This window comes from Archocentrus centrarchus, chromosome 3 (genome assembly GCF_007364275.1).
Source record: "Archocentrus centrarchus isolate MPI-CPG fArcCen1 chromosome 3, fArcCen1, whole genome shotgun sequence".
Classification (NCBI taxonomy): domain Eukaryota; kingdom Metazoa; phylum Chordata; class Actinopteri; order Cichliformes; family Cichlidae; genus Archocentrus; species Archocentrus centrarchus.
The window spans coordinates 10,762,063-10,774,808 of NC_044348.1; the positions used below are offsets into that span (position 1 = coordinate 10,762,063).

At 39.1% G+C, this 12,746-nt stretch overlaps 1 protein-coding gene across 7 annotated transcripts in view; it reads left to right on the plus strand.

Annotated features, from left to right (window-relative positions):
* Window positions 1-12,746, plus strand: part of LOC115777468 (protein diaphanous homolog 3) — a 177,280-nt gene that overhangs the window by 111,648 nt on the left and 52,886 nt on the right. For 6 of the 7 annotated variants that reach the window (XM_030725391.1, XM_030725398.1, XM_030725376.1 and 3 more), the window contains 2 exons: window positions 10,988-11,083; window positions 11,679-11,741. In XM_030725391.1, the coding sequence (XP_030581251.1) occupies window positions 10,988-11,083; window positions 11,679-11,741 (159 nt within the window). The remainder of the gene's footprint in view (window positions 1-10,987; window positions 11,084-11,678; window positions 11,742-12,746) is intronic. The other variant, XM_030725412.1, reaches the window with a different exon arrangement.

Here is a 12,746-nt window from a genome sequence, read left to right on the forward strand (position 1 = left end):
TAGAGGCAAGAATGGACACAGCAGAAACTTGATATATCCATGGAAACCTAGAAAGAGAAAACTTTCTGCATTCTTTAAGAAAACGGCAACTTGAGTAACAATTTAGCTTTCACCAACATTGGCATAAAAACAACAGTCTAGAGCCCTGGAGTGGCAAAATTGAGAATCCACGGCACGATCACATGAAGAATCTGTGCTTCTGCTTTGTCCAGCATTTTCCTGTCCATGTAAAACCAAAGCTGCACTTTTTGCATTTAAATATTGTTTTGAAGAAGGTGACTTCCTACTTCATCAAACATTTTTCATATTTTTACATAAGATTTAATGTATTTTAGGTTATTACTGTCATACAGAATATTAACAGTGTATTTAATTGATTTTAGTGTCCATTACTGGCACTGAGCAATTTGTGTCCTGAAGTGAATTTTAAAAACTTGTGCTTGTTTACTTTGTAAATCACTCCAACTGACAGCTTGGCATTCCTTCTTCTTTGCTGCCTCTCTGTGTTGATCAGGTTTTTTTACTGCAAACTTTTCTATGTTAAAAAAAAAAAAAATCTGAAGAATAAACTTTAGCCAAATTTTGTCAGAAAGGCTTATATAAATATGCCTTGAGCTTGAAATTTATTTAGATACGCTCAATTTAAGATAAAGCTAAAGGCAAACTTGGTGACATATCTAAGAAGTGATGTTTCTGGCAATGTACACACATGCACACGCGCACACGTGCATGCATGCACACAGATTGTTTGGATGAAATGAATCTGTGATAGAGATTTGGCATTGTGCTACCAACCTAGGACAGGATTTGCTTTCCCTTTCTCTCACTGTCTCTCTCTGTCTCTCTCTCTCTTTCTGTCTCTTAGCCTATTTATTAACTAAAGAGCTTTCTCTTTGTTTGTCAGGGAGGATTGTCCTCAATGGAGATTTTCTGTGTAATCATCTGATTATCCATCAATTCCCTAAAAAGCCCCAGAGAGGCTGTGTATCCACATTATGCTGAAGGGCAGAGCAATGAGACAGGGAAGGAAAAGGGAGGGATTTTTGGAGGAAATGATCAAAATGGATTTAAGCTTCTTTACCTGTTACAGGTATCTGCATTTAGTTTGGTTTTTAGCTTTGCCTAGTTCTGTATTCCTAGAATGTGAGCTTATCCCAATTTCCTTCTGATTTTCCTCCAGCTCTTCTACCTGCCACTGACTGAGCTTCTACCTGTACTATAATAGACAGCCTGTTTCGTCATTGGTGTGTTCTGGCACTTTGAGAGAGAGAGAGAGAGAGCAGGAGCATCAGCTTGCATGCATTTGCATAGAGCCCTATGGAGATTGAAATTCGCATTGAATAGGTGTTTTTTTTCTTCCTCCTCTGGCTGTGCCTAGCTTGTGTATGACAAATCTGCTGCATTAACTCCCAGGGTAGGCCGGGAGCAGGAATGTTTGTGGAGCGACAAATTACACATCAGAGCTTTATTTAACATTCCCTACATGGCTACAAGCAATGAACTATTAAGATGTCAAATAGAAGAACTGCTACAGATGCAACCCTGCATGCAAAGATACTAAAAGTATTGGAAGGGCGTAAGAAAGAGGAAGGAATAAAAATCTGTTTGAGAAGCAGGAGCTGGAATGAGACTCTCCTTTCTCATGAGAGATTTCTTCTACCAATGCTCCAGTTCCTTATGGTTCTACTTTGATGAGTGTGATTGAGGTTGCATTGATATTAGGATTGTGCTAATAGATTGCCAGCCTTGTTTTTTTTTTCCCATTTAGTATTCAAGTAGTGTTAGTATTCATTATGTATTCAATTAATGTTACTATTGAAAAAATAACTTTTCCCATCATAGTTTCCTGTGGCATGCCTTTAATATAATGGACACACTGACACATATACCCCATCTTTGCACACTGTGAAATTAATGTGTGTGTTCGGAGCTCATTGATCCATCCACAATGTAAAAGAAAGTGTTACTGAGATACTGAGTTTATTGCCTCTGCCTTGAGTTTCACTACATGTGTGTCAAAAATAGACTGCACCTGTTTGTGGGGCAGGAACACAGTGTAAGACAGGTGTGAGGAAAATTACCTTATGAGTTGATGACAACTCGTTTTATTCAAATGATCCAAATCCATCCAAATCAAAGCAGTAGGGGAAATAATGTAGTAGAGGAGACCCCATGATATGATATTATCACAATACTCAATTCAGGCTACAACATGATTTGTAATTTTAATCATTTTGCAATCTGCTGAGTTTTGGAATACACATTTTGCAATATATTTATTACCTTTTTTCAACTGCAAATTATATCTGCAAAGGTAAACTTCATATCAGTATCTGTTTTGTCTAAGATACAGTTTTCAGTCTCTTCCTCTCACTTTAGTCATTTTTATTGCTGGAAAATTGCTCCTTGATCACTGGATTGTCAAACAGACTGACCAACACTGTCATTAAAACCTGTCACAAATGTTGCATGCACCCGACAAACTGAACTGTTTGTACTGCAGTCTAGTCCAGCTTAACTGATTGCAAACATGTTTGGACTGCTGTGCTATTATAGGTATTTTGAGCATGAGATAGCAGACAACAGTCCTCTGTGAGCTAATGAGCTGTAGTCACACATGAATCCACAGCCCATGGCATCCATGTGCCACAAGTTAACCCTTTCTGCTGTACTCAAACTTTCCTCAACTTCATGATTCACCTCTCTGTAGAGCCTGGGTGCGATTGAGTCCGTGATTATGTTCAAGTTCTACCTGAGTAGTTTTTGCAGTGTGATGTGGAGAGGTGGCTGCTGTTGTTTTTTGTGTGCCTGCAACAATCATTAGGCACCTGTCAAACTAACACCACAATGAAAGTGAAGACTTAAGGTTTCATTGCATTGTAACAAAATGACCAATATTATTCAATCAAGCCATATTATCAAAATTTTAGAATTTCACTCTACCTGAAAGAGATGATGGTTTTTCTTTTTCCTTACCATAATTTTTAGAGTTGTAGCCCCTTTGATTCAGCTCACAGCCATGCTGAAACCTCACATGGGGGAAGTACTCTGATGAGTTAATGAGTTAGTGTGTTTTAGCAAAGGTGCCGTGATTAACAGAGGGAATATATGAAAACTTTGCCTTGCAATAAGCCTCTTCTTTTCCACTCAGAGTATCAAAGTGAAGTCCAGGTGGGTATTCAATGTAGAGAAAGGTAGCTGACTAGCCTTGCTGCACCATTTGTCTTTCTAAGTGTCCAAGGGAACACAGTGGTGGGCCTGCATTCATTGTACTCAGGCATGCCATTTTCTCTCCTTAGCTTTTCTATCCCAGCCCAATTGACCCTATTTCTTTCCTTGCTCTGGCCCACCTCAGCTACACACTGCTACAACTGGGTCATCATCCTGATGATAAGTGCTACATCCTGTTGAGTGAAGTGGGGGGACATTAGTCTGGGTCTGAATAAAGGGTAGACATTGACACAAGGACAGATTACTTGTCCAGACAATGGAAAACGCCAGTTTGAACAGGCTCTGATTAAATTGATGGTGATTGAAGTTTCACTGCAGACAGGAGGATAACTATTGCTTTTTCCCAGAGGTGGAGGTTCAGTTGAGTCTTGATTCTGCTTCCAGAGTTTATTCTTTTGTTTTCTGGTAGAGTAAACCATGTTTTGCTTTTATCTTCTTGTTGATTTGACCTTTGCATTTGTATTTCTACATTTGCACTTAAAAAAAAACATATTTCCACACATTTTCTTTCTTTCCTCCCAATGAAGAGGACTAGTAAGTTCAACACACTTCATTAGAGCTCATTTGCAACTAACTGATGTTGTTCAGCACAGGAACACAGGACTTGAAGCTTATTATTAAGTTGCACTGATGAAATTCTGAGCTTGAAGATTTACTGTGTTTTGAACAGGCATAAGGAAGAAGGCTTAGACTGGCTTTCAAGAGTGTCTTCATTGATAAAGGTCTCAGTGTACTTTGCACACCTGTCATGAAAGCCCTGATCCCCAGAATAGAAAGAGGGAGGCAGATTGTGCACATCAGATCCAGGATGCGACTCAGTCATTGTCCCGTCACTTTCACCAGTCTTAGTTCTCTTGCCACTTCCTTCTCCACAGCACCTTTAAGATCTGAATGACTCTTTCAAACCCATTTCACAGCTGGTAGCTTGACTAATATTCCACTGCCGTGTGTTTCTCCTCCATTATAATTCATGTGACATGTCTGTGATTGCTCTCTCCAAGTTTGTGAGCATGTGGGTGTAAGTATATAAATATATGTTATGATTTTCAGTGTTGGGATGTTTGAAAGAACCTCTTGTCTACATTCTATAAAGCGGTGTTCTGTCTCGGCCTTTTTGAGTTGCATCTGATTGATGTGTAAAATTGGACTGTTTTTGCTCCCATATATTCCTGAGGTGGGAGATCTGAGTGGGTTTCGTTTTTCCTCGCCTCCTGAGGCACACAAAGTGTTTCATGTTCTTGTGGGTTGGAGTCAAACGGAGTACTACACATGAAGGCACACACTGCTGGTTGCAATAGATTGATCTGCTCCTTTTTGGTTGTTTTCTGTCTGCTATGTATTTTTTTGTGTGTGTGTGTCTGTGTGTGTTGTGAGCGCAAAGCTTGCAGTCTGTGATGAATTGCTACAGCACTGGAGACAAATTTGGATGTCGAGGGGCGTTGGTTTTGCTCAGAAACTGTAGCTGCCTCTCCGCTCTGCGTAATGATGAAGAACTAGGCGCGTATCAGCCAGAGGAGTGCAACTGCTGTAAATGAAAAGCACAACAAACGCACACAGGAGCAGACAGACAAGGAAGTGGGCCATTGTATACCTACAGTGTGTGTTTGTAGTCAAAGCTTGGTGAAGGGCTTTGGTACAACCATAGCCCACTACCACTGGGATCTTCTGTCCTCAATACAGAACCTTGAGCTGATTGGCAGTTTTTGTAGGTTAGTTGTAAGCATAAAATAAGAAGAAAATTTCAGTTTGCAGGCCCCAAGATTGTTACATTATGACTGTCATGGTTACAGGTAATCATGTCAAAGTATTTCAGATGGAACAAGAACAGGACAAAACCTTGTAGGCATATTAGATGTGGTACACTTCAGAGGTTAAAGACTGACTACAGTCAGTGTACAGTCATTAACAGTTTAATCTTCACATTTATAGCTGCTTATATAAAACAGCTTATATACAAATAACTTTCTCTCTCTGAGAAAGGAAAATAGAGCCACAGGTTTATCAGTTCGAGTCAGTTCAAAATTTTAACTATGTATTCTGTTGCAATTTATAAAGCTGTCTAGTCTCAGAGTAGCAGAGTGGATCAATCACTGTGTGGTCTTCAGAAACACTTACTTGCTATATGATTTTCTTGTGCCTTTTTTTTTTAAGTGTTATTTTGTATATCCTTTGGGACACCCTCAACTTACTGAAGGTCAGCGTATTCTAGATCAGCTCTTGCTTTCTCTTAAAGTTATTTGATTCTCAAATGGTATCAAAAAATTCTGCTTTCCTAGGCTACAATTTTAAGCATGATTAAGATGTTTATTGCAGATATGCAATCGACTTAATATTGCTATCCAATATAGCCATGTGGACGTCAAATGAATGCTGTCAATGCAGAGGGTGTTAAATCTAAGAAAAATATATAAATAGAAAAATTATTCAGTCTAAGGGCTTGATTATTCTTGGTTTATAACTCTGTTTAGATTTTATTTAGTCAGATACCTGACTATATCTCTTCAAAACAGTTCTGACATTTCAGTAACAACTGTTACTAAAACAATCAGATTGAATTAGCTACTGAACTTAAAAGTCAGTGCAACTGATTGCTAAATAACACTAGGCAACATTTTTCCACTTTTGTCTTGTCTTTGGGTTTAAACCACATTTTTGTAGTTTTGTACATGTAAACAAACGAAAAATATTTCATTATTATTGTTATTTTTTTAATCTCAAAACTTCAGTTTTGTGGTTTGGACAGTGATATCTGAACCTGTCATTTTTCCCATATAATGCCAGTTACTAGTGGTTTTCATTCAAGTTTTAACCTTTTAACCTTTTTTCAAGCGATTTTCTCTTCAAAAATTGCCTATAACATGTTGAAAATGTTCAATTAAAAGAAAAAAGAACAATAAATGTAACAAAAAAATCAATTTGATCAAATCTTTAGCTCTTCAGATCAAACACAAAATTTCAAGATTTTAAAAGAATTTGCTCAGGTTTCAAGAATCTTCTCCAATATTGCACAATTTTCACCCAAACACTCCAAGAAGATTGGCTATTCTGGGGCAAAAAAATAATTCTAAAATCCACATAAGCAAAGTTTGACAGCAATAATGGACATTTTCTATTGTTTTACAATAAAAAGAGTTAGAAAATAACACTTGTCAAAGACAAACATCGTGTTACATAATGTAATTATACTTGGTGTGCTGCACATTTGCATCTCGTGATTTCCAAACCAGTCTTTTTGGGATTAAATGCTTTCTGTTCGGAGTTTACACTTTCTACCTGTCCCTGTTTGCATGCCTGTTTTGCATCCTGGCCTATAATGCTGTCACCAAAAATACTCATGCAGTTTATTTGAATACTCAAAGATAGAACCCTTCATGACATTATAGAATGCCAGGACCTTTAGCCCAGTAGAAGTTGAAGTGGCATTGCAGAATCCTAGTTGGAGTCATAGAATTTTATTTTATTTTTTTCCCCTTTGATGTGTTTTCTTCCATGGGAATCAGGCGAAATGAAGGAGTGAGAAAAATACACAAAAACTTAATCAAAGCAAGGTCCTCCTACCCTTCACTAAATCAGTGGTGGGACTCAGCATTCACACTTTGGCTGATGGTACATCTTGGCCAAGCTATGAAGGAAATGTTGTTCCAACTTCTCTAGGATATCTCACTCTGCTTAAGTTGACTTATACTTGTTTAAGTACAGAAGCAATTAAACAGTGTTTAATTTCATTTGAAACCAAACATTTTTTTTTAATTCAGTATAATTTCCAATGTTGCACAACCCTGAGATCAGTAAACTTCATTATATATGTTCAGAGTCTATAGATTGTGTGCCACCATGGCATTAAGAAAGAAAGAGAAAAAAAAAAAGGCTTTTACTTTTGTAAAATGACCTTCTTTGTTGCCTTTAAAAAATTATTATACAATATGATCTTTATTAACGGCATCCAGTAAGAATACTGGAAGGAAGGAAGGAAGGAAGGAGCGCTTTCACAGCTCATTCATCCCAACAGCAGTTAGACTGTATAACGCATCATAATGTCTTGGGTCACTTGGACACTTTACCTCCTCTGCCATCACTTTATCCTTACAGTCCAGATACATTTTATTTATTACACTCACCCATATAATGCATACCGTGTATGCTGTGTACCTTACCGGCTACAAATGTATATAATATTTTGATATCTGTATATAGTGTTTCTGATGTGTGTGTATATGTACATGTGTGTATTGACTATATATTTTCTGTATATAGTGCTTATGTATATGTGTATAGTGTTTTTCTATTTTATTCTATTCTATTTTTAGTTTTCTGTACTGAGCTGCTGTAATGCGCAAATTTCCCCGTCGTGGGATCATTAAAGTTTTATCTTATCTTATCTTATCTCTTATCTTATAATTTAAGCTTTGCTTAGCAGTTAAATTGAACCAGAAGACATGAGGAAATGATAACGACATTCATGTGTCATGTGACTTTAAAATCTGTTGTTGTTGGCTGTATACATGGATGGAAAGTTTCCATCCATCCATCCATTTTCTTCCATTTATCCGGGTTGCGGGGCCAGCAGAGAAGCCCAGACTTCCCTCTCCCCAGCCACCTCCACCAGCTAATCCGGAGGGACCCCAAGGCGTTCCTAGGCCAGCCTAGAGACATAATCTCTCCAGCGTGTCGTGGGTCTACGCCGGGGCCTCCTTGCGTAAGACACGCCCAGAACACCTCACCCAAGAGGCTCCCAGGAGGCATCCTAGTCAGATGCCTAAGCCACCTCAACTGGCTCCTCTCGATGTGGAGGAGCAGCGGCTCTACTCTGAGCCTCTCCCGAATGGCTGCTCTCCTCATCCTATCTCTTAGGGAGAGGCCAGCCACCCTTCGGAGGAAGCTTATTTCTGCCGCTTGTGTTCACAGTTTTATTCTTTTGGTCATTACTCAAAGCTCGTGACCATAGGTGAGGGTAGGAACGTAGATTGAACAGTAAATCGACATCTTCACTTTTATGCTCAGCTCCCTCTTTACTATGACAGACTGGTGCAGCGTCTGCATCACTGCAGAAGCAGCCCTGATCCGTCTTTTAATCTCCTGCTCTCTTCTCCCGTCACTCGTGAACAAGACCGCGAGATACTTGAACTCCTCCACTTGGGGCAGGAACTCGCCCCTGAGCCGGAGAGGGCACTCCACCCTTTTCTGGCTGAGGAAGATGGTCTCAGACTTAGAGGTGCTGATTCTCATGCCAGCCGCTTCACACTTGGTTGTGAACTGTTCCAGCTTTAGGCCACCCCCTGATGAAGCCAACAGGACCGCATCATCTGCAAAGAGCAGAGAAGAAATTCTGAGGCCACCAAGGCAGAAGCCTTCCACTACATGGCTAGGCCTAGAAATTCTGTCCATAAATTTATGAACAGAATTGGTGACAAAGGGCAGTCTGGCAAAGTCCAACACCCACAGGAAATGAGTCCGACTTATTGCCGACTATACGGACCAAGCTCTCACCGCGGTTGTACAGGGACTGAGTGGTTCGCAACAACGGGCCAGACACCGCATACTCCCACAGGACCTCCCACAGGATACCCTGAGGGACACGGGTTAATGCCTTCTCCAAGTCCACAAAGCACATGTCGCCTGGTTGGGCAAACTCCCACGCACACTCGAATATCCTCGAGAGGATAAAGAGCTGGCCCAGTTCCGTGACCAGGAAGAACACCGCATTGTTCTTCTTGGATCCGGGATTCAACTAAGGAACGGACCCTCCTTTCCAGCACCCTGGCATAGACCTTACTGGGGAGGCTGAGGAGTGTGATCCCCCGAAAGCTGGTACACACACAAATGGGGAAAGTTTGTTTTTTTTTTTTTTTTTTTTAATGAAATTTGAAGTTTGCATTAGCATCCCATTATATTTTTGCACATTTTCCCTTTTTTTCTTAGATTTATAGGTGGATAGATGGATAAAAAACAGTGACATGCGCAATTTATTAGTTAAAAAATGGGCTTAGATTCAGTAAAACACATACCTTATGATGTCTGATTGTCAGTAGGGGAAAAGGGACCAGAACTAGGGGACAAACGCTTTTCAACTTTGCAAGGGAGCTGACATAACAATTAAAATTTTATAGGCAGCACAGATGCAGCAAAAAAAAAAAAAAAAAAAATTAAATACCGTGAAACATCATGTTTATGAGTTTGTTGCAATTCAGTTTCACAGCATTCTGTGTATTCTTGGATACAGTATTGTGTAAAGGTCTTGGGCCACCACTCATTTCTTTGTATTTTTCTTGGAAATTGGAAATAGGTGCAGTTATTTATTGAAACCTACAAGGAAATACAATATATAAGGCAAAAACAGAGTTTGTACAGCCCAAACTCTCTTAGACAGCTTTCTTGTAATTTCTTTAAGTAGTCTTCATAAACAGTTCTCCAGGCTTCTTGAAAGACATTCAAAGCTCTTCTTTGAATGTTTGCTGCCTTTTGTTCATTCTCTGTCAAGATGATCGCACACTGCTTCAATAATGTTGAGGTCCACGCTTAAATGAAAAATGAAGCTGATGCCGATCACACAGTTTCCAGGTGGTGTTGTATGGTGGATCAAAATCTGTTTGTATTTTTCTGTGTTTATAATTTCATCAACTTTGAGAAGATCGCAAACACTGCAGGCTGAAATGCAGCCCAAACCATGACAGAGCCTCCACCATGTTTTAGGCTGTACACTCACTCACTGTATTGACTCTGCTGACCACCTGCGTACTTACTGTTGATGATTTGAACCAAAAATTTGAAATTTGGATCCATCACTCAATAAAACCTGGTGCCACTGATTTTCAGTCCAGTTCTTGTGTAATTTGGCATACCTCAGCCTTTTCTTTCGTTTCCCTTCATTAAGAATGGCTTCTTGACAGCCACCCTTCCACTGAGACCATTTCTGATGAGGCTTCAGTGAACAGTAGACTGATCAGCTGAAGGCACATGCGTCTCTCAGGTCTTTGCTGGATTTTTGCCCCCTATTTCTTCTGAGGGATACACCACGCAGACACACATTTTTGACAAATAACTCTGTGGGAATCACCTTGTTGGTGCAAAAATACTATTTAATGCTTGTCAAACTGTGTTATCTTTGGAATTTTTCATAGTTTCAACTAAAGAAGTTGGAACAAATAATGTATTTCTGTGCCAGCCTGCTAGTGACAAAATGCCTAAAGATACAATTTAAAATTGGTTCTTTACTAAGTTGTCTGTTATATGTAGACACAACACTGGTTCATCTCTTGAGTTAGGTGCCTTTTTTTATGCTTGAGTGAGTCATAGATCAGTGTGGCTTAAGAATAATGAAAACATTCTTCTGAAAGTGGTCAGGTACAAGGACTGGACTGATAATGAGTGAAAAAGCAATCAGTGAAGTCACAGTTTGGTGAAGCTGTCTAAAGAAAAACTTCAGAAAGCCTGTAGAACTGTTAATCAAGAGCACTTAAAAAATGACCAATAAAAAATACTAAATTTCTTATTGAATCACACAAGTTTGCAAACATCAGGATGCTCTTTTAGGTTGCTGGTTTTCATAACAACTTGTTGACTTTGAACTAGTTTCTTCATATACTGGACATTTGATTTGACAATAGGACTATTGTAACATGGATATACATGTATGTACCCTAAATTGCTACAGTCAGTATGGCAAAAGTCAAAACGAAACAAAATTACACATAATACAATTTAGTTTCTTCCCTCTTGTATTTTCTTCTAAAGTCCACTATTTCTTGGGCTTTTTCAGAGAATGATGAGACAGGTGTGATGGATAGTTTGCTGGAAGCCCTACAGTCAGGAGCTGCATTCAGAGACCGCAGGAAGAGAGCACCAAGACCCAGAGGTGAGTCTAATATCCCACATTTATACAAAAAGACCCACACTCAGAAACCAAGTACACATCCTATCTGGCAAAACACTGCTGGAATTCCAATCACATGTTTAAATAATGACTTCTGGCTCTAACCTGCCACCTTCATACATTATTTTTTTTCATATTTTGTTTTTAAAAGTTGAGCAAATTGGATGCGTCCTCAGGTTCTTATGTTTTGGCTCCATTCTCTCCCATTCCCAATCACTTGCACAATACACTGGTTTATTGTTTGTACACATGCTTGCCAGCAGCACGGTGCCAGACTGTCTTCAGCTGACAACATTCCTACAGTTGTTTGATGTGTGGATCTCAGTTTTTTCCCCTTGGGTATCTTAATTACAAATGCAGGATGTTCAAAATCCAAAGATACGATTTGAACACATTTTGAAATGATTGCTGACTAAACATTGACTTTGGCACCTTAAACCTATTAGCTGAGCCCTCAAACACAGCATTTCTTGTTAATGAACTTTACTTCACAGCTGTTCTTCACTGGGTAAATGCTTTTGCATCATCTCTTAGTACTGTATATGTTGGCATTATTTGTCCACTGCCCTCCTTACAGATAACCAGCACCAGACGATCAGCCCCAGCTCCTTCCGCCAGGTTCTCAGGCCTGTTAACTATGGTAAAGCATAAGATCAAAGAACCTACTCCGCTAAAGTCTAAAGCATGTTCAGCTCTATCTTTTATCTGCTCTTGGAAATCAGCCTTAAACAACTCTTGCATGTATTATAATGCAAATCCCCCATGACTGTTTTTGTGTCCTGCCTTTTTGTGTTTTAAGTGACCTTGTTATTCGTTCCTTTAGCTTTTCGTGACCTCGTGTATTCTGCTTGCAATTATGAAAGACCGTTGGTGAAGCAATTTGAGGCAGTGCTGTGTGTAGATGTTAAGAGAGGTAGGATTGAAATTCTCTGAAAGTAGTGTGTGGGCTGTTCTGGTGGCTCAGTTTGATAAGGCTCCTAAATTGTGCAGTAACTGAAGCATTTTGAATGCAGTGCTTTTGAAGAACCAAGGTATTTTATTTATTTATTTTTTATTTATTTTTTTTTACACATTCTTTAAGTCCGAGAGAGCATAGCTTTGTTGTTTGGAATTTTTTTAATCTGACCTATGAACTTTATGTTTCTGAAGAGTGGTGAGGCATACAAATGAAATTCCTTGGCATAAATTGGTTATAAGCCACTTGTAGCCTATATTACCTAAGGTATTCATCATCATCGTTCAGTACATTCATATTATTACTTTAATGTAAATACATCTAACTGTATGATGTCCTTTGAATGGAGATTGGATTGGGTACTAATTATGCCAAATTAAATTATCCTATATTACTCACACTTGTGAACAGATATTGTGCTTTTAGCTGTAAACAACAGCTTTCTTTTGTCAAAGGTTCTACAATCATCACTGAAGCACTTAAAAAATTATTCTGTAACCCTATTACCTCTTATTACTTGTAATTGGAATCCCAGTCGGCCAAGTGCAGGCACACATGAATAAAATTATTCACGCTCAATCCACCCACATCATTGATGGCAATGATAAAGGGCCTTGCTCTGTTGTTCTGCTACAGCTTATCTGAAATTAGATTGGAAAGGGATGAGGGGGAGGGATATATATAGGGTGG